The sequence below is a fragment of the Arvicola amphibius genome, chromosome 10 (assembly GCF_903992535.2).
Source record: "Arvicola amphibius chromosome 10, mArvAmp1.2, whole genome shotgun sequence".
Taxonomy (NCBI): Eukaryota; Metazoa; Chordata; class Mammalia; order Rodentia; family Cricetidae; genus Arvicola; species Arvicola amphibius.
Window position 1 is genome coordinate 120,527,204 of NC_052056.1, and position 27,147 is coordinate 120,554,350.

The window sequence follows — 27,147 nt, forward strand, 5'->3', positions numbered from 1 at the left end:
ACCCCACTCACAGGAATGTGACCTAACTCTGCCCTTGAGAACTGGTCTAGGACGTCTTGCTTGCTGCTTCAGCGGCCAAAGAAACCTACTTTTAAAGTTCTCCTGCCCCGGGGCTGAAAACAACCGAAACCTTGGCAGTGGGACCCAGCACTGCTCTCAGTGGCCTCCTGGCTGCTGATACTTCTATCCTGGCGTCCCTGGCCCCCGCTCCACCTCCCCCATGCGCCCTTCTGCTCACTCCCAATTGCAGGCTATGGCTGCTGGTCCCGTCGCTCTCACTGCCATGAGGCCTGCACTTTGCAAGGCTGAAGTCCAAAGTTCAGTCCCTTCGCTAAGCACACGGATAAATATGAACCTTGGAGAATTTCCCCAGCTCCAATGTAAACAGAGCAGGCAGGGGCCCTGATTCACTGGCCGCTGGGGCCAGGGTTGGGGGTTGGGGGTGCCCACGGGGCTTGACTAGTGGGATTTGGGGGGGCAGTGGGTATAGCAAGCCTGGTTTGTGACTGCCAGCCTGCCGGCAAGTAGACACCGGCTGCGGGTGGGGGAGGCGGCTAGCTCAGTGGCCTTGGGCCGCGTGGCCTGGTGGCAGCGGAGCCATGGTTTCTAAGCTCAGCCAGCTGCAGACGGAGCTCCTGGCTGCCCTGCTGGAGTCCGGCCTGAGCAAGGAGGCTCTGATTCAGGCCTTGGGGGAGCAGCCAGGGCCCTACCTGATGGTTGGAGATGGTCCCCTGGACAAGGGGGAGTCCTGCGGTGGGAGTCGAGGGGACCTGGCCGAGCTGCCCAATGGCCTGGGGGAGACGCGTGGCTCGGAGGATGACACAGATGACGATGGGGAAGACTTCGCGCCACCCATTCTGAAAGAGTTGGAGAACCTCAGCCCGGAGGAGGCAGCTCACCAGAAAGCCGTGGTGGAGACACTTCTGCAGTAAGACCCCACCCTGTCCCCAGCACCCAGAAAGGAGTCCATAGCGGCCCACTTCCCGGCTAGAGTCCTCGGGAGCTGTGGCCTTCAGGCTGGTGGTCTCAGGGGAGAGAGCTCAAGGGGTTCTTGCTGGACCTATCCTCCGCTTGGTCCCATAAAACCCATATCTTTGAGCGACCTTCTGCAGCCCGGTCCTTAGAAAGGAGGTGCACGCAGGCCCGAGGTCACTTTGAAACGGAGGACAAAGGAACCAGAATGGTAGAATTCTTTAGCCGCTGTGGTCATTTGCGCTCCTACAAATTCTACCTTCTTTGCTAGGTGGTCATACCCCAGGTTTAGCAAAAAGCCTCTGAGGAGACCGGGCTGAGGTCAGGAATTTTAGGGGATTTCCTGACGCACCAGGGCCTTAAACATCTGACAGGGTAAGCCGGGGATTTTCTTACCTGAGGCAGATGGAGCCTAGGGACGACCACTTCCCTGCATAGCCACGCGCCCCCACCCACCTGGCCAGATAGCAGGTTTGGAGGCCTCCCCAAACCATACCCCCTCATCTGCTGTCTGGGATCTCCTGGAGTGCCGGGTGGGTCCCAGTCTTGATGCCTCCCCTCTCCTCAGCAAAGCTGACCTGGTTACTAATTACCCATGCACCTTTATTATTTCTTTTGTTTTATAAATTTATAAATAGCGAAAGGCTCTGATAAGGCCTGTGATCATTAACTTGTCGGGATGGTGGCTGGGAGATGCCCAGTAGGGGGTGGAGAGAGGGTGACCTAGGGGCTGTGGGGAACAACACCCCCCTCCATTCCCAAAGCCTCCACAATTCATGTGAGTATCTCCCCGCGTGCTACTTTCTGTGGAGTTTCATGGTGCCTAAATTCTCGTAATATGGACATGAGCCCCGAGAAGGACGCTGTTACCAAATCAGCTTCACAGACGGTGAAACTGAGGCTCAGACTCAGACCGGGGCAGGAGCTATGAAGAAAAGGGCCTAAGGGCTAGCTGAGGAGTTTGTGGCCAATCTCTGGAGAATATTCAAGAAGCAGCCTCTTTTCTGTCCAAGGTCCTGATCCTGTCTTGGGGTGGGAGAGGGCTGGTGGAGCCCAGCATTCCTGGAAGTGTTGGGGAACCTCCCTGGGCCTTAGGCAAGGGGCAGGGAAGCAGTCAGGCCCCCTGGCTTGGCAGGAAGAAGAGGGCAAAGGGCTGCCTCTCTGCAGGGGAAGGGCAAAGAGCCAAGTATTGCCAGACCCAGGGCACAAGGAACCTGGATAGGGTGGGGCTGGGCCTGACCTGTTCAGGAGCCCCAGGTGGGACTAGGGGCTCAGGTGTGAGGCTCAGGGGACAGGGGTTCCAAGGGTCTTCTTACCTGGGTAGGTGGGACCCCTCGATCAGCAGCCCCCATGGTGGGGGAAGTAGAGGCTGGAGTGGGGCCTGGTCCAGAGCTGCTGAGCAGAGGTCAAAGTGCTCCCTGGAGGCCAGCAGAGTCTTGGAAGCAGACAGGGAGAGGGAGAGCAGGGAGGATGAGGAGGGATAGGCTGGAGAAGCTGGGAGAGCAGAGGAGCCAGGGAGGGAGAGGGTCTCAGAGCAGCTGGGAGAAGGGGCAGGGGACAGAGGCTGAGCTGGGAGGAGGTTGGAGTTCCTCTCCCAGGTTGGTTTTCTTTAATGCTAACAGCGTGCTATTTGCTTTCCATTTAAATTCGAGATGTTGCTATAAATTATCAACCAGCTCCTTGTTCCTGCGGAGTTTATAACTAACTACCTGGGTTACTTATTGTTCAGGTAACAAAGGGGACCTGAAAATGTCCCAGGGACAAAAGTGGGACCTCTAGTTTCAGGACAGGGGAGTGGGAGCTCTGGGGAAAGGCTGGAGGACCCCTGCCTGATAAAGGCCAGGGCAGTGGGGCAGTTGAGGCTGGAAAAGGGGGTGGTGAGGACCAACTCCCTATGGGAGCCGTTGGTTCAAAGACCTACATTTGAAAGATGGGGGGTGGGTCTGGGGTCTGACCCCCACCTGCTCATGCATGAGGCCACTGCAGATACCCCAATTCTCCTCTCAGGTCTCTGTCCTTCAGATCTCTACTGTGTGGCCTTGGACAAGTCCCTTTCCTTCCCCTGCCTCCTTGCCACATGGTAGACAGGGAATGAAGGCAAATTCTCTGCCTTGGTTCTAGTTCTTCTCCTCCCCACACACCCCCCCAGCCTCACTCCCCTCCCACCAGCTTCCCTACCCTCTTTATCCCTTCTTTGGTACCTGTGATGCTGACTTTGGCCTTGGATGCACAAGCTGATTTCTACCTCATGACCTTGGCCTGTCCTGGTCTTCCTTCTCAGGACCACCCCCTCCTGCCCCGCTTCTTCCTTGGCTCTTAGCTCCTCTCTGCATGTGGGCTGTACCCCACTTTCTCTCCCTCACTGTGTCCACCTACTCTCTCCAGTTAACCCTTTAGTTATTTTATTTGTCTCTGTGTCCATTTCTTGTCATCTCCAGGGAAAAGCTTGTGAGGTCATCATTCACCCCGGTCCCCCATCCAGCCCTGACACTCCAGGCATGAGCCAGCAAGAGATTAGCCTTCCCTGAGGACACCTCCTACTCCTCCTAGAGGAGCATTTGGGACCCAGAGTTTCAGCTGGGCTGTTAACTGCTTAAACCCCAGCCTGCTGTTTCCTGACCCTCCCTCCTTGTCAAGCAGTGGTAGGATTCTTCTAGCTGGGAGCACAGCAGTGGGGCAGCATGCAGGAGGCTTCACTGGACAGTGGCCTGCCTTGCTTCCTATCCCAGCTCTGTCCCTTTCCAGCCAGCAAGGTGGGTTCTGTGCTCAAGTCCCAGGTTCTTCTGAAGAACAGTAAGGACAATGCTCAGTCACCAGGTCAATAGCACGACACACAGCTAATCAGCATGGAACCTGGAACATGAGTAGTCCCTTTTCATGGGTGAGCAAAGGAAGGCTCAATGAGGCAAAATGACTTACTCATGTAGTACGACCAGACTTGAGCCTGAGATGGCTTAGCCCATGTCTGCACAGCACTCTTAAGTCCCAAGTCTGTCTTTGCATGCTTACCCACGCCCCCAGCCTGTCTCTGCATGTTCATCCCACCCCACAATCATTCCTGCTGTTCAGCTTGACCAGAAATCCTTTCCCATGCAGGACTTTAAAACTCCCAAGAGGATGCTAGGCAATGGGGGCAGCATTGTACACCTTCAGTCTAGTAGTCAGGAGGCACAGGCAGGTGGATCTCTGAGTTCGAGGCCAGCCTGGTGTACAGAGTGAGTTCCAGGACAGCCAGAGATACACAGAGAAACCCTGTCTCAAAACAACAACAACAAAAACCAAAACCCTCACAAAGGGTTTAAAGATGTATTAAACTTGGGTTTCCCTCTGGACAATTTCTAAAACACTCTCACAAACGCACTTGATATGGGGTCTCAAGTGTCAGATTTGCCTCAAACTTGATATATCAAGGGTGACCTTGAACTCCTGATCCTCCTGCCTCTACCAACCAAATGCTGAGATCATAGGCATGTGCCACTATGCCTGCTTTGTTTTGTGATTATTATTATTATTATTATTATTATTTTATGCAGGGCTTCTTTGTGTAGTTGGGCTGTTCTAGAATTCACTTTGTAGATCAGACTGGCTTCAAACTCAGAGTGCCTGCCTCTTCCTTCACCTCCAGAACACTAATTAACGGTGTGCCACTAAAACCTGCACTCAGCTTTACGTGATGCTCGGACTGAATTCAGGGCTTCGTGCACGTTTGGCAAGTGCTTACCATCTGAGCTATATCCCTGGCCTGAGAAACAGGAACTATCTTTAGTTCTACTTTATATATGAAGAAATGGGGGGCATGGATACTAAGCCACATTGCAAGGCCACTGAGAGAGTAGCCGAGCTGGGACTCGTCCTCAGATCTCAACCTGACCTCTTCCCCCTATTAAGAATTTGGCTTCCTCTCCAGAGGAGTGGCCCCTCAGGCTAGCCTCTTAGCTCCATGGTCTGGATACCAGACAGCCAAATGCCCAACACTGGAGATACCTGTTTGACTCCAGAATAGGGAGATAAGATGAGGGTAGAGCTCCACTCTTCCGGGTTCTGCTGTGGGGGCAGGGGTACATAGGACCACAGTGATGTTGACGATTATAACAATATCATTCCACATACTGAACCCTTAAGTGGGCCAGGCTCTGCCCCCAAAGTCTTCATCCCCACTGGGAACCCATTCACTTCTTTCAGAAGAGTCAGAATGAGTGTGTTGAGTGTGTATATGCTTGTACACATGTGTGAGAGAGGGGAGAGAGAGAGAGAGAGAGAGAGAGAGAGAGAGAGAGAGAGAGAGAGAGAGAGAGAGAGAGAGAGAGAGAGAGAGAGAGAGACCTGGACTGAGAGTCAGGTGGCCCATCTCCCTGCAGAGGAGGGAGGAGAAAAAGTAGTGAGGGCCAGAGGGAGGGAGGAGAGCAGGGCGAGGGTTGCCCCTGCCCGAGGAGGGAGGCCACCAGATAAATATGTTTGCAGAAGCACAAGCTGGACTTTGTCCCCGCTTCTCCCAGCCCTGACTGGCACCCGGGGAAGGGAGGAGGGGTGAGACTCCAAGGACCCTGAATACAGAGTGAGAAAGGAGGCAGGAAGGAGTGTGCGGTGGGGTCCCTGGCGATGGGAAGCATCCTTGAGCCCTGGCTACATCAGCCCAGGACAAGGCTTCCCTTTTCTGAACCTGAGCTTTGTCAGAGGCAGAGCCAGAGTCAAGATGGAACATACTTCCTGGGCTCGCTTTGAGAAGCAGGCCGCTCCCAGTGACCCCGGAATTCATCCTCATTTCCTTGCTGTGCGTGGTTCAATTACTCTGTCCACTTTCTTTGTGCCCCTGCTGCTAACAGGAGGGAGAAGAGGGTGTAAGCTGGTGGTTCTCAACTTTCTTTCATGTTACGACCCTTTAATGCAGTTCCTCGTGCTGACCGTAAAATTATGCTCACTGCTACTTTCATAGCTGTGATTTTGATGCTCTCATGAATACTCATGTCAATTTCTATTCTAGGGGTCTTAGGGGACCCCTGTGAAAGGGGTCATGACCCACAGGTTGGTCGGCCATGGCCCTGCCTGTGAGATCCGCATTCTCCAGGCTGTTAAACAGAGCTGACTTTAGGAAGGATGGGGACTGTAGGGCCGGCTTCAGAGTGCTGGGGGAGGGTTTCAGCTGGGGATGTTAGATGCAGCCAGTCGTCTGTGTCACTGAGTTCCAACCCTGCTGGGGACTGAAAAGAGTGTACCGGCTTCAGCACTCAACCCGTTACTATTATCTAAATTCTGAGTAAAGCGGCCATTAGGTGGCGCCCTGCTGCAACCTGAGCTGATTAAAGTGGACAGAGGAGGCTTTGGCTCTGTGCAAGTCCCAGCCTACTCCTTTTACTTTCTGAGACAGAATTGCACTGTGCAGCCCTAATGGGCTGCAACTCAATATACAGACCAGGCTGGCCTTGAATTCAGAGATCCACTTGGCTCTGCCTCCTGAGTGCTGGGATTAAAGGCGTGCGCCACCTCTACCTGGCCTCAGCCTGCATTCTTATACACCCTAGGATCACCTGTCCAGGGGTGGCCCACCCACAAAAGTCTGGTCCCTAATCAATCACTAATTAAGAAAATGCTGTACAATCTTGCCTACGGGCCAATCCTTCCCACCCCTAGACAGGGTTTTCTTGTGAAGCCCTGGCTGGCCTCAGACTCAGAGATCCACCCATTTCTGCCTCCAAAATGCTGGGATTAAAGGTTTGCACCACCACTGCCTGGCTACAGGCTAACTCTAGCTCATGTTAAACTGTCTAAAAACAAAAGCCAAACAACCAGACAGGTCGCCATCCATCTACCCAAGCAACCTTATCTATCATCCACCCACCCACCACACCAGCCATCCACCCAGCAACCCACCCAGCCAGCCAGCCCCACACCCACCAACAGCCAGCAACCACCCACCCCACCCCACCCGACCCAGCAGCCCCCACCAACCCACCATCAACCACCCATCCAACCAACACACCCACCACCCAGCAATCCACCACCCACCCATCCATCCATCAATTCACCATCCAGCCTCCCCACCCACCACCCATCATGTAACCCACCCCACCCAACCATCCACAACCCATCATCACCCCCCACCCATCCACCCACCCACCCATCCACCCACCCACCCATCCATCCATCCATCCACCCATCTCCATCATCCATCAACTCATTCACTTGTATGTCATCCATGACATACTCCATGCCAGGCCATTTTGGGATCTGGGAACCATACAGTTCCTCCTACCCTTGAAACTCACTAGGGGCTGGAGAGATGGCTCAGAGGTTAAGAGTCCTGGCTGCTCTTCCAGGGACAATTCCCAGCAACCACGTGGTGGCTCACAACCATCTGTAATGTGATCTGGTGCTCTTCTCTCGTGTGCAAGCAGAGCATTATGTATATAATAAATAAATCTATTTAAAAAAAAAGAAACTCACTGAGCAAGGTCTATGAGGTGGCTCAGCAGGTAAAAGTGCTTGCTGCAGAAACCTGGTGGCTTGAGTTTGAGCTGCAGGACCCATGGAAAGATGGGAGAAGAAAACTGACTTCCACACACTTACTGTGGCACGTGTGCACATACACGCACATGTGTGTGCGTGCGTGTACACACACACTCATGAGCAGGTTCAGAAGAGGGGAGAAACTTTGAAGGAGTCACAGGTTGAGGGTCTTCCCTACTTGACGGGCAGTTTCCAGTGGAAATCTGTTCATGCATCCATGTATCCCAGTATGGGACCCAAGGACGGGTCCTACCCACAGAGCAGAGCCATAGTCCGTAGGACCCCAGCCTCACCTGAAGTGTCAGGAAGGGCCACTGAGCAGACCATGTCCTTACTCCATTCCAGGGAGGACCCATGGCGCGTGGCAAAGATGGTCAAGTCCTATTTGCAACAGCACAACATCCCACAGCGGGAGGTGGTGGACACCACCGGTCTCAACCAGTCCCACCTGTCGCAGCACCTCAACAAGGGCACCCCCATGAAGACGCAGAAGCGAGCTGCTCTGTACACCTGGTACGTCCGCAAGCAGCGAGAGGTGGCTCAGCGTAAGTAATGACCCCAGCCTGTGTCCTCCCAGACAGGGCCTGCAGCTCTCCACAGCTCATAGTGGGGTGGGAGTGTCGCCGCCCCCATCACACAGACAAGTGAGACCGAGAGGGAGACAGAAGGATGTCCCCAAATTTACCACCCACTCTCCACGAGGCACTGAGGGAAGGGAGCAGGGTTGGTACCCAGGATCTGCAGAAAAATAAACTGTATCTCTCCTTCCAGGAGCACACTGCTCAATGGGAAACAAGAGAGATCACTATGATATAGTAAGACATGGATTTGGGGCGGTGGTGGTGCACACCTTTAATCCCAGCACTCAGGAGGCAGAGGCAGGCGGATCTCTGTGAGTTCGAGGCCAGCCTGGTCTACAAGAGCTAGTTCCAGGACAGGCTCTAAAGCTATAGAGGAACCCTCTCTCGAAAAACAAAACAAAACAAAAGGCATGGATTTTATATGCTAATGACAAAACCCAAAAATAGTATTAATTGAGCCCTTACTGTGTGCTGGGCTCGGTGCTGAGGAAAATGGTGAGCAGACTGTGAAGGGGAAAGAGGAAGCCCTTCTAGCTCAGGTTTCAGGATGGTCCCATGAGCAGCATGGCCACTCCTTAGGTCTTAAAGTGTCCCTACGGAGGTATAAAGAAGGGTGTCGCAATCAAGAGGCACAGCATGAAAAGGCTCAGAGGCAGGGGTACACCCATTACTTAAGCAATGGTTCTCAGCCTTCCTAACTTGGCATCCCTTTAATATAGTTCCTCATGTTGTGGTGACCCCCCCATAACATTATTTCATTGCTACTTCATAACTGTAATTTTGCTACTGTTATGAATCATTATGTAAATTATGATATGCAACCCCTGTGGGATAGTGACCCACAGGCTGACTTAGAGATCGCTGAGCTTTTGATCTCTCTCTCTCTCTCTCTCTCTCTCTCTCTCTCTCTCTCTCTCTCTCTCTCTCTCATACTTGGGATTGAACTCATGGATTCACACATGGTAGGCATGTGCTCTATCATGCACAGAGCTAAGTTCCCAGCCTTCTGTTTACTTTTGAGACAGGGTTGTAGCCCAGGTTGGCCTTGAACTCCTGGTCTTGCAGCCTCCCAAGTACTAGGATTACAAGTGTGTTCCACTACATCCAATTTGATATCACTCGTTCTCAGGGTTCTCAGAGCAGTCTGTGCCACTTAGGGTTTTTTCTGATATGCTCTCATGATCCATTTTTTGCAAAGGACATCCACATAGAAAAAGTTCCTAGATGTGGGATGTTGGTGTGCAGCGGAAGTGCTTTTAAAATCATTGATGAAGCCAGGCAATGACAGCACACACCTTTATCCCAGCATTTGGGAGGCAGAAGCAGGTGGATCTCTGAGTTCAAGGCCAACCTTGTCTACAGAGTGAGCCACAGGATAGCCAGGGCTACAAAGAAACCCTGTCTCAAAACAAAACAAAACAAAACAAAACAAAACAAACAAAAACCCACCTAAAACAATAACAGAAAAATGGTTTCTGAACAGCCATGAGATGGTTGGCGGTAAAGCGCTGGCCGCCCAGTGACTTGGGCTGGACCCCCAGATCCCATGATGGAGGTTTTTGTTTTGTTTTTAGATCTGTCTTACTTTATTTTTAAAGTATGTGTATAGACATATGTCCCTAAATAGAACCTGCTCAGTCTGTATGTTACTTGCATGTTTTCAGGGCTGACCATTTGGTACTGGATGTCCAATTGGTGTGCTCTTCCCTAGGGAGGACCAACTCCCCCTGGGGAGGACCATCTCTTCCGCTCTCAGCCTTCAGTTGCCTTTAGATCTTGTGTGGAGCTTAGGCCTATGCACCTCTCTCCCACACATTCTGGCATGTTGTTGACCTTGTTTAGTTCATCTTGGCAATTGTCCTGGTGAGACTCTGGGCGCAACCTCTGACATCCCTAAGAGACCCAGTCTCGCAGAAAATTCCCTCACCCTCTGGCACTCAGTCTTTCTGCCCCCAGCTGGAAATGCTCCCTGAGCCTTCCATACAGCCAGGAGGGGGTTGGTTTCATTTTATATATTTATTTTGTGTGTGTGTAAGAGAGAGAGTGTTTTGCCACCATAAGTTAAGTCTGTGTGCCTCCTGTGTACCTGGCACCTGCAGAGGGAGGCCAGAGGGCGTCGGATTCCTCAGCACTATGGCCACAGATGGTGGTGAGCCCCTCGTGGGTGCTGGGAACTTAGTCCTCTGGAAGAGGGACCTGTGCTAAAGCCATCTCTCCAGCCTCCAGTCCAGAGTTTTGAACTTTAAGGGAAAAACTGAAGGATGGGAGAAGAATATTCGAGATGAGCCCAAAGCATTAGAGCTCTCTCAGGAAACCGATTTAAGAATTTTAGGAAAGGAATTTATTGACTCATGAATGTGAGCAATTCAGGGCTGTTTCAGGCATGGCTGTCTCCAGGGCCTTAACAGACTTTCCTACACTTAGTAGCTTGGTTTGGCTTTGTTTCCCTCCTCCCCTCTCTCTCTCTCTCTCTCTCTCTCTCTCTCTCTCTCTCTCTCTCTGACTTTGAACTCACAGAGATCCACCTGTCTCTGCCTCCCCAGTGCAGAGGATTAAAGGTGCGCACCACCACTTTTGGCTGACATTATTCCTTTCTAGTGAACATTTGGATTGCTTCTGTTCTTTTGATTCTGTGAATTGGACTGCTCTGAATATTTTTGCTTGTGCTTTTTGCTAAAGATGTACACACAATTTTATTGGCTACAGAGTTAGTAGGTCTTAGTAGATCCCTGCCCAATCATTTTGTGCTCCAACCAACAGGGTCTCAGCATTCCAGGGGCTTCCAAATCTTTGTCAACACTTGTTAATGTTGGTCTTCTTCATTTTCACCACGATGTACACATGGTGATATTGGATTGTGGTTTTAACTTGAATTTTTTTGGTAACTCATTACATTGATCTGATCATATAGTTATTGGAGTTTATTTTTAAGAAGTACATGTTTAGGTTCAGTGTGGTGGTGCATGCCTTTAATTCCAGAACTCATGAAGCAAAGTCATATAGATTTCTGTGAATTAGAGACCAGCTTGGTCTATACACCAAGTTCTAGGACAGACAGAGTTGCATAGCGTGACCATGTCTCAAAGAAAAAGAAATGCTATTCTTCCTGAGGACGCTAGTTCAATTCCCAGCACCCACATGAGGGGTTTCAGTCACTTGCAACACCCTTTCAGGCCTTTGTGGGCACCCCACACATATGACATGCAGACACAAATAAAAATATTAAAAATAGACAAAGTGTTCCAGGTTTAGGGGCCAAGCTATAGCATCTGCTACCTTAGGTCTTAGTCCAGGCTCCTGTGGCCACTCAGTTGAGTGTGGACAGAAGCAAGATGGTTACCTCAGAGGCAGCGTGAGAGGCTGTGAAGGGCCACACAGATGGTTACCTCAGAGGCAGCGTGAGTGGCTGTGAAGGGCCACACAGATGGTTACCTCAGAGGCAGCGTGAGTGGCTGTGAAGGGCCACGCTGTGCAGAATGTTGCACTCTATGCCAAGTTAATTGCTTGTTGGTTGGTTTGTTTGCTTGTTTTAAGACAGGGTCTCTCTATGTAGCCCTGGCTGGGCTGGAATTTGGTATACAGAGCAGGCTGCCCTTGAACTCAGAGATCTGCCTGCTTCTACCTCTTGAGTGCTGGTACTTAGGGCACCAAGTCCTCTTTTAGCAGTGGATGGGGCTTGACTTTGAGTTGGACTCAGACTTCACGCATGCTAGGCAAGCCCTCTCCCGACTGGCTCACAGCTGCAGTTCAGATTAGATGACTTTTGTCTCAGCTGCCACTGCTGTCTCAGCACCTTGGCAAAGACAGGTGGGGCGGGCCAGGTGAGCTGACAGTGAAGGTGGGCATGGTCAACGCCCTACTCACCTTTCTCTGTCCCCACAGAGTTCACCCACGCAGGGCAGGGAGGACTGATTGAAGAGCCCACAGGTGATGAGCTGCCAACCAAAAAGGGGCGGAGGAACCGGTTCAAGTGGGGCCCAGCCTCCCAGCAGATCCTGTTCCAGGCCTACGAGAGGCAGAAGAACCCCAGCAAGGAAGAGCGGGAGACCTTGGTGGAGGAGTGCAATAGGTAGGGTGATTGATGTTCCAGCCAGGGCTGAGGCTAAGCCGGGGAAGGGAGGGTGTCTCTGGGTTCTCGGGGGGCTCGCTGGAGAACTCTAGCTGTCCATTGAGAGGAGTCAGTTTTCCCATTGTTTTGAATTGAATTCTCGGCATCCCCCACCCACCCGAGCAACACTTGGGGGGGTCACTTGTCTCCTATCATCTCCTCTATTTTGTTCACTTCTTGACTAAGGTCCCTTGTCCAAGGTCACACAGCAGGACTGCTTTTGTACTCTGGGTCTGTCAAATTCAGCACAGGGTGGACTCCACTGCTCAACATCTCCTCCCTCCTCTGAGTCTGGCCTGGAGGCTCATGGGTACCATCTTTGCAGGGCGGAGTGCATCCAGAGGGGGGTGTCGCCGTCACAGGCACAGGGGCTAGGCTCCAACCTTGTTACAGAGGTGCGTGTCTACAACTGGTTTGCCAACCGGCGCAAGGAAGAAGCCTTTCGGCACAAGTTGGCCATGGACACATACAACGGGCCCCCACCAGGGCCAGGCCCAGGCCCCGCGCTGCCAGCCCACAGCTCCCCTGGCCTGCCCACATCCGCCCTCTCCCCCAGTAAGGTCCATGGTGAGTGCTTTTGGGGGAGGAAAGTGGGAAAAGAAGTGAAGAGGAAAAGCGATGGGCAGAAGGGCCAGAGGGCTCCACCCCCCCTCCCCCGCCGCGGGGTGGCAACCACTCCAAACACTCTGCGCTCCACTCCTCCACTGTGTCTCGTGTGCTCCATCCTCTCTTCTCGGCCTGCGCTCCACCACTCCCCCCACCCACCTCACTGCGTCCACTTCAGTCTCCCTGTTCCGTTTCCTCCCACTTCCTTCTTACCCGCTCTACTCTCCCTCCTCACTCCAGTTCACACTGTGTACTCCACCCACCTGAGGCAGCCGGACCCACACACTCGTTCACACCACCCCACGCACTCACCAAAACCCCGTCCGTGCCACGCTGCTCACCCGACTCCAGCCTAACTCGCCTCCGGATCCTTCAGTACAACACAACCACTGTGGATCTATGAACTAAGAAACTATTTCAGCTCAACTCAGCTGTGTTCAGATCAGTTTAATCCACCAACTCCCGTGCAAACTATTCAGTTTGACCAAACTAATTCCACGGGATCCAGTTCATTATGCAGAGCGTATCCCTTGGAGCCTGGGAAGCCGTGCCAGGACCTCCTGTAGACAGGTCCTACAGTATCTCCCTCTCACCACGCGCATCCTACGGTGTACGGAATCACTTTTACATGACTTAAGGTATCCGACACCGGGTAATTATGTTGCAGACAGTTAACTGTATTGGCTGAGGTCTACTGCCAGGAAAAACAGTCCTGCACCTGTTAAGTACGAATGTGGATTTTTTTTCAGATATTTTTTATCTAACATTTGATTGAATCTGAGGCTGCTGCACCTGTGGCTAAGGGGCTGACCGTAAAGCTCAATTTGATTTAGTCCATTTCAATTGGATTTTGATCAGTTCAGCAAAAGCTCAATCCAGCTCGACTCATTTCTGGTGCCACTTAAGGAGATTTAATTTAATTTGGCCAATTACAGTCCACTCTGCTCAACTCAGTTCATTTCCATTAAGTTCTATGAGCACCAATTTGGCTCAGTCCCTTTGTTCTTTGAGTCTTCTACACAGAGCCAGACACACCAGGCAGTGGGTGACACAGGACCGTGAATTAAAAGACCTGGGAGCGGCTAGCATGGGAGGAAAGCCGGGCTGCCAGAAAACCAGCTCTGGTGTGGCGAGGTCTGTGGGGCAGGAGAGGACAGGGAAGGGGGTGCTGAGGCCAGACATGTCCCCACTCCAGGCGTGCGGTATGGACAGCCTGCAACCAGTGAGGCGGCCGAGGTGCCCTCAAGCAGCGGCGGCTCCTTAGTGACAGTGTCTACGGCCTTACACCAAGTGTCCCCCACAGGCCTGGAGCCCAGCAGCAGCCTGCTGAGCACTGAGGCCAAGCTGGTGAGTGAGACCACTGTGTGGAGACCCCTCCTAGCCCCATCTCTGTGGCTGGGAGACAGTGTGGGGACACTCTAACTCACCTGGACCTACTCTCCCAGGTCTCAGCCACTGGGGGTCCCCTGCCTCCAGTCAGCACCCTGACAGCGCTGCACAGCTTAGAGCAGACATCTCCAGGACTCAACCAGCAGCCGCAGAACCTGATCATGGCTTCGCTGCCTGGGGTCATGACCATTGGGACTGGGGAGCCTGCCTCCCTGGGTTCCACATTCACTAACACAGGCGCCTCCACCTTGGTCATTGGTAAGCAGGTGGGAGTGAGTGGGGCCCCTGTGCCTCCTGCAGCTTGGGATCTGGAAAGAGCTGCTGGGGCTCATCCATCCGCCCATCTGCCCATCCGCCCATCCATCTGCCCATCCATCCGCCCATTCGCCCATCCGCCCATCCGCCCATCCACCCATCCGTCCATCCGTCCATCCATCCATACATCCGATTCCTACTTCTGAGTGTCTGTATCTAGGCACCCATGATCCCAAACAGAACCAATAGGCACAGTGTAGAGATTACACGGAAACCCTACCGTCTGAGAAGACTGAAAGCAGTAAGGGTGCATTGTGTGATGTTTTCTAGGATTTGGGCTTTTTTTTTCAAGTCTCAAGCCCTTTCTATGCAGGAACTGCCCAGTGTCTAAGACAGGGAACTGCTAGGAGAGGGGAGTGGAGAGCAAAGCCAGGCGCTTTGCTACTGCAGTGGACCCTCCAGGGCTCCAGGGAAGCCAGTCGGACAATATCTAATCCACTCCCAGCCTGCCTTTCCCACCAGACCAGCTAAAGGCCTGGAGGGTGTCCCTCAGAGGGTCCGGGTCTAGGGCGGACAGAGTGGCGGGTGTGAGGCTTGGCTGACTCCTGCCTGTCTTGCACCAGGTCTGGCCTCCACTCAGGCACAGAGTGTGCCCGTCATCAACAGCATGGGCAGCAGCCTGACCACCCTGCAGCCGGTCCAGTTCTCCCAGCCACTGCACCCCTCCTACCAGCAGCCGCTCATGCCCCCTGTACAGAGCCACGTGACCCAGAGCCCCTTCATGGCCACCATGGCCCAGCTGCAGAGCCCCCACAGTGAGCATCCCCCATGTTGGCCTAGGGGAGGTGGGCTAGAGGGTGGCTGTGGGTGGGCACAAGACAGGGCAGGTGCTGTGGTCTGCTTGTGTGTGGTGCAGGTATCTACAGGCCACCAACCTGTGTGTGTGTGTGTATGTGTGTGCGTGCACAGGAGCCAGTGTGAACTTCTCAACGTGTGCAATGCTGGTGTCCATTGGTCACGTTCTCAGCCTTGTTTGTCTGGGCGCTGGGGTGCAGGCTACCAGCTATTCTTTGAGGCCCTCGGGGCTGCGCATACTTCAGCCTACGACTTTCCCACTTTCAGAAGGCTGGTTTGTGGCTATATCTGTTACATACTACTCCAGGCCAGCATGGGCAGCACCTGCCATAGGGCACTGTTAGCTGTGCAATTACAGTTGGGAACTACATGAAGTAGACCAAGGATTCATGCAGGGCTGGGGGAAATAGCTCGGTCAAGTGCTGAAGAGGCATCCTTCAGAAGCCACGGGACATGGGACGTGGCAGTGTGTGCTTCCTGTAACTCCACAGAGCATGGAACATGGCAGTGTGTGCTTCCTGTAACTCCATGGGGTGTGGGACATGGCGGTGTGTGCTTTCTGTAACTCCACAGAGCATGGAACATGGTGGTGTGTGCTTCCTGTAACTCCACGGGGCATGGAATGTGGCGGTGTGTGCTTTCTGTTAACTCCACAGGGCTTGGGACGTGGTGGTGTGTGCTTCCTGTAACTCCATGGGGCGTGGGACATGGCAGTATGTGCTTCCTGTAACTCCACGGGGCTCGGGACGTGGTGGTGTGTGCTTTCTGTTAACTCCACGGGGCTTGGGATGTGGTGGTGTGTGCTTTCTGTTAACTCCACGGGGCGTGGGACATGGCAGTGTGTGCTTCCTGTAACTCCAGAGCTGAGGTGGAGACTGACTGGTGATCCCTGGGCTCAGAACAGCCAATCTGGCCTGCTTGCTGAGCCCCAGGCAAGTGGGAGAGCGTCCTCAAAAGAGGGAGGGTTGAGCCTGAGGATCTACCTGGCCTCACATGTCTACACTCGAATGTGGACAGACATGGGGACATGTTGTGGGTTTTTTTTTTTACTCTTCACTCTTTGACTTTTTGGAGGCCTGCCACCCAGCTCCCAAATAAATCACACACGGAGGCTTATTTTTAGTTATAAATGCCTGACTTCAGCTTGGCTTGTTTCTTGCCAGCTTTTCTTAAATTATTTTGACTACCTTTTGCCTCTGGGCTTTTTCCTTTTCTTCTGTATATTTTACTTTGACTCTTTGTTTTCCGAGACACGGCTCCTCTCTAGCTTTGGAGCCTGTCCTAGAACTCGCTCTGTAGACCAGGCTGGCCTCAAACTCACAAGAGCTCTGCCTGTCTCTGCCTCCCAAGTGCTGGGATTAAAGGTGTGCGCCACCACTGCCCAGATCACTCTTACTCCGTGGCTGGGTGACTGGGGAGCCAGGTAGCTGGCCCCTAGGTCCTCCTCACTGGTTCTGTACTTGCTCCTCTTCTTCCTTGTTTCTCCTTCTATTTATCCTCTCTGCCTGCCAGCCCCTCCTATCCTTTTTCCTGCCTCACTATTGGCCGTTTAGCTCTCTTTATTAGACCAGCAGGTCTTTGAGACATGCAAAGAATCATAGCTCCAGAGTTAAACAGATGCAGCATAAACAAAAGCAACACATCTTTACATCATTAAACAAACTCTCCATAGCATAAACAAAAGTAACACACCTTAAAATATTCCCCCCCCCACCCCTCTCTCTCTCTCTCTCACACACACACAGCCTCACATCAGGTCTGCCTAAAGTAGCCTATCAAATGGGCCATGGGGCCAAACTTATGCAATGCTTTGGGTTCAGACCTTTTAGACTTCAGCATGGAGACGGGCTATGGACTTGTGTGAGGCTGAATCTCTGCTGTGGTGGGCGCCCTGCTTTTAGTGGAGTTCCTGGGAGAGTACGGCATTACTCTGTGCTGGGCCGGTGTTCAAGTCTCCTGGAGAGGCTAGACGTGAAGCCGTTTCGTGTCAGAGGAGCCCTGGAGACAGAGCCTCTGCCTGCTCATCTGGATGGAGGCCACGTGTCTTTCCTTCAAGGCCTGCATTTGGTACAAGGGCACCTGCGCTTCATGCTACAGCACCTTTCGCCGTGGTCCCTTTGCTCAGCATAGCATACTGAGCACAGTACTAGAGAGTGCCCGCACTTGGTACAACAGTGTCACCTGCATTTAGTACAGCAGCAGCCGCATCTAATACATCAGCTGTATTTAGCACAGGCCCACTGGGGAAACGGGGGAACAAACATAAAATGAGCTGGCGTTGGTGCTGGGCCTTCCCCTGGCTGCTCCCCAGCCAGCTTAGCAGAGCAGGTCCCTATAATGGGAAGACAGAGGGTTCATCTCTTCTGATGGATCCCCAAGCACTGCCCCTTCAGACTATCCATCAGGCCCCATGCCCACTTCCCATAGGGCCCTGTCTTGAGGGCAGGGTCCAGGGAGCCACATCTGTGCCCTCTCCTCTCAGCCCTCTACAGCCACAAGCCCGAGGTGGCCCAGTACACGCACACAAGCCTGCTTCCACAGACCATGCTCATCACAGACACCAACCTCAGCGCCCTTGCCAGCCTCACGCCCACCAAGCAGGTAAGGCCCTGCCTCCTGAAGCCCCACTCGAAGCTCCACACTTCCTTGCCATGGGCTCAGGGCTTTACTCTGGTTGCCTAGGTCTTCACCTCAGACACAGAGGCCTCCAGCGAGCCTGGGCTTCATGAACCATCATCCCCAGCCACCACCATCCACATCCCCAGCCAGGACCCTTCGAGCATCCAGCACCTGCAGCCGGCCCATCGCCTCAGCACCAGCCCCACCGGTGAGCGGTCTGCTGTCTCCCAGTAGGATGTGAGGTGGTGTGTGCAAAGGACTGAGGGTGGGTGGGGGGTGCCTCCTGTGTGGGGGTCAGAGGTCAACTTTCAGGAGTCAGTTCTCCCCTTCTACCACGTGGGTCCCAGGATTAACACGAAGTTATCAGCTTCCTCATCTTCTCCTACCCACCAGGCCATCACCCCAGGACTCAGTGTTTAATATTCCTCGAGTGGCCAGAATTAAAAATTCAGTTTTTGTTGGGTGTGGCAGTCACACCTTTAATCCCAGCACTTGGAAGGCAGAGGCAGGTAGATCTCTGTGAGCCCCATGCCAGCCTGGCCTACAGACTGAGTTCCAGGACAGCCAGGGCTTCACAGAGAAACTTTTGTCTCGAAAAACCAAAACAACAAACAAAACAAAACAAACAAGACCCAAAACAACTCAGTTTTTACTCTGGCCTCATCTGGGAGCTGGGAGGGTTCACGTTCTTACATTAGAACGGACACGCATCCCTCGGCCTACTGGGCTTACAGCGCTGAGGTCTGGGGTGTTCTCCACCCACCTGGCCCTTGCGGCTGTAAGGCAGTTACCGGAGACACTGTCTCCCACAGTGACGGTGGCAGGTAGGCTGGGCTCAGGTCAGCCCCAGGGCTCGGTCTGTCACTTCCATCACTTTGGGATCTCTCGAGACAGCGTCGATCGTATCCACACTGTGTACAGGGAGCCGTGGAGCACAGCTGCAGGCCAAGTGCATCTGCCATCTGTCCGGCAGACCAGCAACAGGCTGGGACGCACTGGGGACAGCAGCAGGCAGGAGGAAACACGGCCTCAATGAAGAATTTCTTCTCCAGGAAGCTTCAGTTCCCTCCCTAGTTTAAGGCTCTGATTAGATGTGTCCAGCCCCCATGGTCAAGGGTAACTTCTTTTACTGAAAGCCAATTCACTGTTAACCACATCTATAAAATACCTTCTGAGGAGCTGTATTCAAGCATGAGACCTTGGGTTCAAGTCCCATTAATGCAAAAACTTTTCCAGCCACATTAGTGTTTGACTCAGCCCAGCATCTGGGAGGCTTCCTGTGGGCCCTGAGGGGAGAGGGATAACCTGGGCTCTTAGAATCTGTTGTGATTCAGAAAGTGAGACTTTGCCTTCTGACCTCTGGAGGTGGGGTGGAGGTCAGAGGGGACTTGGCTGACAGCCAGTGACCTCATTTGCTTCTGCAGTGTCCTCCAGCAGCCTGGTGTTGTACCAGAGCTCCGACTCAACCAACGGGCATAGCCACCTGCTGCCATCCAACCATGGTGTCATCGAGACTTTTATCTCTACCCAGATGGCCTCCTCCTCTCAGTAACCATGGTGACTGTCTCTCAGGAGCTGGGTCCCCAGAGCCTGCACTGCCTACATAGACAGCGAGAAGAGATCGGCCATGCTGCCTGGAGGACATCTGAGCCTGCCATGTGTCTCTTACCATAGGCTCCTGGCCTTCCCAGAAGTCTTTGCTTTCATCCCATGGTTACTCCTCCAGCAACAGAAAGGGATGGCTCTCTGCTATCTCAGCTGAGAAGGGGACCACAAAGGGCTGGAAGACAGCCTGATCTGGGAAGTGTTTTGGAAGCTGCTTAGAACAGAAAAGGGAAGCCCATGATGCTGGCACCCCTAGTCAGAGACCTGCAGCCCCCACAGGATCTGTGCTGAGCCCTTCTGTCTCTGGTGCATCCCCAGTCCATTCCACCCTGCGCCAGCTCCTTCCAGCCAGTGAGCCAGCTCCTATCTGTGGAACACTAGCCCCACCCCAAACAGCCATTTTCCAAGTGGCTATTCTGTGAGGCCTGGGAGCTAAGGGGAAGGCACGAAGGGCTCTTCTAGGCTCTCTGGAACTGAGCCACCCCCTCCCAGCTCCAGGATCTCCTTTACTCCCTCTGATGGACATGTCTTCTGATGCCAGCCTCATTTCTTGCCTCCAAAGAAAGGGGCTGCTATCCCTGTTTCTTAGGATGTGTGACTCGCCATGTCCTGGGCCAGCAGCTCCTCTGGTTTTAGGGCCCTGAAAACTCTTTCTTCCTGGTGTAAGGGAGGCAGAACTCAGAAGGCAATCTGGGCAGTGTCTGGAGGAGAAATGCTGAAAGCAGCCGAGAAACCACCTACATGGCCTGGGCTGAAAGCCATTCTGAGGAACCCGAGGTCTTGAGTGTGACTGTGAGGGGCAAGGTAGCTGTGAGAACCCAGAGCACACGTGACCTCATCTCCCTGGGCCTACTGCAGAGGATCTGGCTCTTAGGGGCTCTTGTCTGGGTCTGAAGAGCCTAGAGAGCCAGTGTCCTCTGCAGCTTACAGTCAGCTATGGACAAGCCTGTACATTTATTTAACTTTTAGTAAAGTCAAAGAAAAATGTATGGAAGCTTCCGGCTTATCCTTCAGCAGCCGGAGGGAAGGCGGAGGGAAGCTGGGCACAGGCCAGGGTCCTGAGGTATAGACAGCCCTGAGACACATGGTCACACGTCTGTTTCTCTTGTGTAACTGGAAATGAGGCGAGGAAACACCACCCGAGCCTGTACCTCCTCCTCGCAGAAGATTCACTGCAAGGAACCTAGTCTGCACGTGGTGCCGTTTCCTGGAGTCTTGAAGCTGGGGGTGAGGAAGCAGATCTGGGGGTACGGATGGGAGGCTCCCACATGTGGTTTTTATTTAAAATGTCCCCTAACTTTCAGCACTGAGGATGTGGTTCAGTGGTAGAACACTTGCCGAGTAAGCGTGATCACCAAACACCACAGCACTGATGGCACATTCCTGTCTCCCTACTCAGGAGGCAGAAGCAGGAGACTGGCGGCCTCAGGCCAGTCTGAGCTACACAGAAACTCTTTCAGACAAACAATAAAACAGAGAGGGTCAGCACCAAGCAGGGGCAGTCCCTAGGCTACATCTTGGGTCACCTGATAATTTATTTTCCCTTTTCTCTTTGGTGCTGGGGACAGAACTTACTTGGGGCCTTGCAGCCACGCCTGTACCCTAAATTAAGTTAGGTCCCCAGTACTCTTGCACCTGATGCAGTAACTGACCTGACTTAGGCATGTTTTTATGGATGGTATATTAAAAATTTTGGAGTAAGAAAATTCTGGGGAAAAAAGGAGGGGGTATCTCTCCTTCTTTTCCTGGCAATGCTGTTGAGTCTGTGTGGGCGGGGAGGGCACAAAACTTTTCCTGGGCCTCAGTGCCCTGGAGACCCCTCCCCTCATTTCTAAAGATCACTTGTCACACCTGGCTGGGCAGGTAGGGGAGATGGAAACTCTAAGACTCAGTCTTAAAAACTGGAAGCGCCCTCCGTCCTGAGGTAATAGAATGTTCTGGAACCACAAGCCCACCCTCTTGCTCAGGCATCCACTCCTTCGGACTCGTGGGCAAGCCCAGCTAAAGTCACTGTGGGTGGAGGCGGTGCTGGACCTGGAGAGTGGCTTAGCTTTGCCTGGACTCCACATGCGCCTCATCCTCAAGAGCGGGTGGCCATAGGCCTGCAGCCTGGAGTCAGTCTTCAGGCCCAGCTGCTGCACACCCTGCTGGTAGGCTCAGGGAAGCCTCCCTGGCTTTCTTGGCCTTTTTCTTCTTTTTCTTCTTTTTGGTCCCAAGTGATGCTGGGTCCTCATTGATGCTGCCTGCCTCCTTTACCTGTTTCAGGCCTGTGGCTCCGGTTAAGTCAATGTCAGCCTTCTTCTTGGCTTTCTTTTTCAATTTCTTCTTCTCCGCCTCCTTCTCCACCTCGGCAGCACAGTGTATGGCTGACTCCTGGAGAATGTCTGAAGCAGACACAGCCGCCTCCCGGCACCGCTGCCACTCCTCGTCACTGTCCTCACTGCTGCCGGGAGAGCAGCTGGATTAGCAGGCGACTGGATGGGACTCGCAGCTACCCTGTCGCCTCCAGACCAGGCTCCAAGGTCAGCTTGTCATCTTGTAACTTTAACTCTCTGACCTCAGTACTCCCATCTACAACAAGGACCTTGACAGCACCCAAACAGGAGGCAAGAATGATACAGGAAGGAATCTGGCCCAAGATGGCTACTCACAACGTGTGGAGACCCTTAGCCCCCCCTAGAAGACCCTGTGCATTTCCTGCTGGGGCACACTGCCCTATTATCTGATAGGCTTCTTCCTTTGATCTGGACCTGACTCAGCTACTTCACAGGATCAGCCAGGAGAGGCTGTGGTTTCTTACCTGGAGCTGGGGGGCTGGCGTTTTCGGCAGGGTTTTGGAGAAGCTTCCTTCTTGTGGGCTCCGGGGATAGATGTGAAGAAAAGGCGGAAGCCTAAGAATCATGGGGAAAGAGTCAGCAATCACAGAAGCAGGCACCGACCCATCCAGCTGTTGAGGCTACAGTCTTCCACAGGCCCCCCTGCCATGTGTGTGTAAACTGAGGCTTGTCTGAGGAAGGGCTGGCTTGCTCTCCTGTGGAGCGAGAGGACAGGGGGCTTAAGGGGCACCCAGCCACTGGCTGCCAATCCAGACAGCAAGCTTCAGAAGCTTCTGGTGGACTTTGAGACAGCGTCACTCTATGTAGCCCTGGCTGTCCTGCAGCTTGCTACGCAGACCAGGCTGGCCTTGAACTCACAGAGGTCCACCTGCCTCTACTTCAAGCGCAGGGATTAAAAGTGTGTGCCACCACACCTGGCCTTCAGAAGTTTCCAGAAGTCAGGAGTTGCGTCTCTCACCGGTGGCAGCCTCCAAAGAGGCTCAAATATAGGACAGGATCAGACAGAGTAGGCAGGAAAGACTGTGGAACGAGAAGGGAAAACGCTCCTGCAGGTACCAGGGCAAGTGAGGATTCTCGGAGCTAGCTCACTCTGGCAATGGGTGCCATAATGCCTGCCTCAGAGTGTGGGGAGAGCAGATATAAGAAGAAACCGGCCCCCTGCACGGCTGGCCCCATGGCGCTCCGTGCACACGGCGGACCTCCCCGGGGCAGTGTCCACCAGCACCTTAAGGACTCACCGTCCTCCGCCTCTGCCACGGGCTGCACCTCTGCTTTGCATGGCTTCTTCCACACTTCTGAGACGGTGATGGAGCTAAGGGAGAGGAGGTGCAAGACTTAGGATGACATTTTGGGTAGCAACAAAAGTACCTTTTGGTTTTAAATCTAAAACTTTTTATTTCTTTCTTTTGCTGGGTTTGGGGCACAAGACTGTAACCCCAGAACTTGGGAGGGTGAGGCGAGAGGATCTCAAGCTCACCTGTCCAGCATGGCTCCCAGCTTCTTGGCCACAAAGGCTCGGAACTCAGGTGTGGTCTGAAGCTCATTGCCATCTTCGTCATGCTTGTTCACCTCGCGCCTGTAACATACGGAAGGCCATCACTTCCTGCCCGCTTACAAGCTGCCTCCACAGGAGAGGGCCCACGTGTCTTGTTCCTGCTGCCACCCTGCCGCCTAGCCTAGCACCTGGAACACACAGGGACTCAGAAGCTTCTATCTGAAGCACAGTACCTGTGGCTTGGCTGGGATGCTGGTACCTGTTTACCTGCAGCATCTGTGGAGCGAGAAAAAAAAGAGGCGTTTAGTTTACAGAGTGGACGATAGCGACGTGGGCTAGGTACATTTTAGATGATTTACACATATGGCTCAAGGACGTCCCCGGCCCCGCCCATTTCCATTTGGGGTCAGAGACATGTAAAACAATATGGCTAGAGTCTAAAAACTAATTCCTTTTTTGAAACCAGATTTTGTTACATAGCCCAGGTTAGCCTTGAGATCACACATGGCTAATAGCTGATGTAATGGGGGTTAGAAAGCGGGTATAGGTCATCTGGTTCCGGAGGCCTGTTAATGTTTAACAAGCAAACCTAGTGTGATATGATTATTGTTTATTGAATGTCTACTATATGGGGCTGTAGGCTGTGGAAGAAGAAACTGGCTTTTGTGCTGATCATTGAAGATGCCGATGGTGGGCAGAGAGATGAATGGCTGAATGGCTATTAATAACCAGGTGCCCCACCCGCCGTACAGCTCAGACAAGCGTCGGTGTCCTCAGAGGACTTACATTCCTGGTGAAAACAGATGATAAACGGCAGTAACACGATATCAAACTGGATAATAGCAGCAGTGTATGAGAGGCGAGCACAGTGCACAGGGGTAGGGAGTGTGGGGTGTGTGTGGGGAGGCTCTTCCTCCACAGGTGGGCAAGGAGGGCTTTGCGGGGTAACCGATGGACAGAGATCTAAGAGAGTCTTCCAGGCAGGGGGAAGCAAGCCTGCAGAGGCAGGAACCTGGGGTGCTGAAAGCCACCCAGAGGCTGCTGTGGCCAGGAGAGGAGCAGAGATAGATTGTGGAGCTATATCACCCAGGCCTCCCAGGAAGGCAGTGTGAGGGCTGCAGTTCTGAGAAAGACGAGCCAGTGGAAGAGTCAAAGCCTCCAGTGATATAAACTGCCTTAGGTTTTTATAGTGTATCTCAGCAGGATGAGACCAAAGGGCCGAAGGGCAGACTGGGGATCTGCTCGTATCACTGAGGACTCTGAATACAGACAGTGTAATGATGGAGTCTACATGGCGGGGTGGGCTCGGGTGTGGGAGAGATGCTGAGCGATGCTGAGAGATGCCCTGAGAGATGCTTAGAGATGCTGAGAGATGCCCTGAGAGATGCTGAGAGATGCCCTGAGAGATGCTGAGCGATGCCCTGAGATTCAGATGTGGACATGGGACAAAGTGAATAGAATGGACACTTGATGGCTCTCAGAACAATGCAGAGCGTGGGGCACTGACTCCAGGGCCACCACTGTGTCTCCGGAGCATTAGCTCCAGGGCCACCATTGTGTCTATGTCACGATGTGTTCACAGTGATACACTTGTTCTACATCAGTGCACTCTCAAAAGCCAGGTGCCCCTGGATGTGGACGTGTGGGAGATGGACACCTGTCTTCTCTAACATGAAATCACGAAGAGCAGTGCTCATTATAGCAATGGCAAAGTCCTCCCAGGGCACAGAAAAAGGCTCAATCTCCAGACCCAGGGTGAGCCATTTAACTCCCCAAGTTTCTGGTTTTTACACCTATAAACTGAGGAAATCACCTCCCAGCAAAGGTAAGTCCGTTCACCAGGCACTTGCCACCAAGCCTGACAACTTGAGTTTGAGCCCCCGGATCATGGTAAAAGGAGAGAAAGGATTTCTGATCTCCACATGTGTACTGTGGCACCTGTGTGCCATGTGCACATGAGTACACGCATACAAAATAAAACATAATAAAAAATTTAAAGAACACTTTTTGTTTGTTTGTTTTTCAAGACAGGTTTTCTCTGTTTATCTTTGGAGCCTGTCCTGGAACTCGCTCTACAGGCCAGGCTGGCCTCGAACTCACAGACATCCACCTGCCTCTGCCTCCCGAGTGCTAGAATTAAAGGTGTGCACGGCCACCACCCGGCTAAAGATCACTCACTTCTTAAAGGCTATGGCAGCGCACATGCACACCTTTGGCCCCAGCATTCAGGAGGCAGACGCAGACATCACTATGAGTTAAGGCCAGTCTGGTCAACATAGTGAATTCCAGGATATTCAGGCCACTAGAGAGAGACCCTGTCTCAAAACAAAACAAACTAAACAGAACAGCTTCCACAGTTGGTGTCATACACTTTGTTTTCATGTCGACCCCCTTCCTAGACTTGAAATGTTTACCGCTGTAGGTTGGTGTTTAGGAACTGACTCACTTGTGGGAGTCAATTCTCTCTTTCCACAATGGCTACTGAGGATCCACACAAGTTGCAGGCTTGTGTGGCAATTGCCATCTACTGATCTAGAAATGAGTCTAAAGATTGCAGGAATGTTAAAGTAGAGAAGGGTGTAAATGATTTCTTTCCAACATTATATTGTGAACAAGACACTTCAGTGTATCTGCAAAAGATTGTAACCGGAGAGCTATAACAGTATGGTGACTTTTGCTGCAACAAAGTAGCAGGTATTGTCAAACGATTGTGGCTTGCTGCTCACACGGATGAGAAAAAAAGATGTTAAATTTCATTTAGTATATAATGAATGTAAAGATGCAGTATTTTTTCCTATTTCAAATCATGGGACCTGTTGGATTCTCTAACCATGATTAAGAATCCCTATACTGGCAGATTTCGGATTCATTTCCAGTTTGCTAGGGATTCACGGTTAGATAGTCACTGTGACCTAGAATGGGGCAGCATGCGAGAGCCGGGAAAGGCAGGATTCTGAGACTACAGGACGGGAATGCATCTCAATCATGGTTACCTGCCCAGAGAATGGCAGTAAGGACACATGCAGGAAAGCGCAGTCAGGAGACATTTAGGTCCCTCAGCTGCCTCCGCAGGAATAAAGGAAGCGCCCTCCGCGTGAATCTGATCCCCAATTGGTCTCAGGAACTTCAGAAAGAGGCCGCGACTCCTACCCACCATCCATCCTTTCCAGGGCCCAGGGGAAGAACCCCGCTCTCCGGAGAGCCCCCTACCGGTTCTAGGTTTCTCTGCCCACTGCGGGCGCTGCTCCAGCCCCCAGGCGGGCATCGCCGCCTCGCGGCATCGCTCCAGCTCCTCTGCTTCGCTGTTGCTACTGCTGCAGCTCTCAGAATCGCTCATGGCACCACCGGGCGCCACCATCTTGAGATGCCGCAAAGAACTGTGGGAAAAGCGTCCGTTTTTTGATTTGCCCTTCCCTTCCACATGATCCACGAGAAGCACAAGGAACGCTCAGAGCATCATGGGGATTGTAGTTCACAGAACACCATTGGCCGTGCACGGTCCTGATAGATGAGCTCTAGAATGGTCTTCCAACCCCTTTTTCCTTTTTTTCTTTTTTTCTTTTCTTTTCCTTAGCCTTTATTTTCTTTTATTCCCTACCTCCTCCCATTTAACCCCCCTATGTTTCTTGAATTCTTGATTTATTTATTTATTTTTGTTTTGTTTTGATACAGGGGCTTGCTGTGTAGAGGCTGGCCTGGAATTTTCAAACCTTTTGGTTCATCCTTCTGTGGTCTGGCGTTACACGCACCCCGTGCCTGGCTTCCAGTCTTAACTGGATGGGTGAAAATGAGAGATATACATAGGGAACAATAATATTCTGA

At 52.6% G+C, this 27,147-nt stretch overlaps 2 protein-coding genes across 3 annotated transcripts; one reads left to right on the plus strand and one right to left on the minus strand.

Moving 5' to 3' along the window:
• The first annotated feature begins 397 nt into the window (after nucleotides 1-397).
• Nucleotides 398-21,007, plus strand: Hnf1a (HNF1 homeobox A). Of its 2 annotated transcripts, XM_038344705.1 has the most exons (10): nucleotides 404-928; nucleotides 7,822-8,021; nucleotides 11,940-12,126; nucleotides 12,491-12,732; nucleotides 13,967-14,118; nucleotides 14,217-14,418; nucleotides 15,039-15,230; nucleotides 17,753-17,871; nucleotides 17,953-18,097; nucleotides 19,314-21,007. In XM_038344705.1, exons 1-10 carry the CDS (start codon nucleotides 600-602, stop codon nucleotides 19,439-19,441), a joined length of 1,896 nt encoding a protein of 631 aa, XP_038200633.1. In that variant the 5' UTR covers nucleotides 404-599; the 3' UTR covers nucleotides 19,442-21,007. The 2 variants fall into 2 exon arrangements, with proteins under 2 accessions (XP_038200634.1, XP_038200633.1); XM_038344706.1 differs by lacking the exons at nucleotides 17,753-17,871; nucleotides 17,953-18,097; nucleotides 19,314-21,007 and adding an exon at nucleotides 17,091-17,726 and having other exon boundaries at nucleotides 398-928.
• Nucleotides 20,746-26,683, minus strand: C10H12orf43 (chromosome 10 C12orf43 homolog). The gene is made up of 6 exons (XM_038344727.1): nucleotides 26,536-26,683; nucleotides 23,559-23,601; nucleotides 23,308-23,406; nucleotides 23,069-23,142; nucleotides 22,295-22,385; nucleotides 20,746-21,937 (listed from the first exon to the last, which is right to left on the minus strand). The coding sequence occupies exons 1-6, from the start codon at nucleotides 26,681-26,683 to the stop codon at nucleotides 21,610-21,612; spliced, it is 783 nt and encodes a 260-aa protein (XP_038200655.1). The 3' UTR covers nucleotides 20,746-21,609.
• Between the last annotated feature and the right edge of the window lie 464 nt (nucleotides 26,684-27,147).

Bases quoted from the DNA above. Each gene is read 5' to 3' on its own strand.
- Hnf1a (XM_038344705.1), top strand. From the start codon at position 600: ATGGTTTCTAAGCTCAGCCAGCTGCAGACGGAGCTCCTGGCTGCCCTG. The intron at 12,733-13,966 runs GTGAGTGCTTTT...TCCCCACTCCAG, and splicing joins CTCCCCCAGTAAGGTCCATG to GCGTGCGGTATGGACAGCCT. The intron at 14,119-14,216 runs GTGAGTGAGACC...CTACTCTCCCAG, and splicing joins TGAGCACTGAGGCCAAGCTG to GTCTCAGCCACTGGGGGTCC.
- C10H12orf43 (XM_038344727.1), bottom strand. From the start codon at position 26,683: ATGGTGGCGCCCGGTGGTGCCATGAGCGATTCTGAGAGCTGCAGCAGT. The intron at 23,407-23,558 runs GTACTGTGCTTC...CGTATGTTACAG, and splicing joins GCATCCCAGCCAAGCCACAG to GCGCGAGGTGAACAAGCATG. The intron at 23,143-23,307 runs GTGAGCTTGAGA...CCTCTCCCTTAG, and splicing joins CTGGGAGCCATGCTGGACAG to CTCCATCACCGTCTCAGAAG.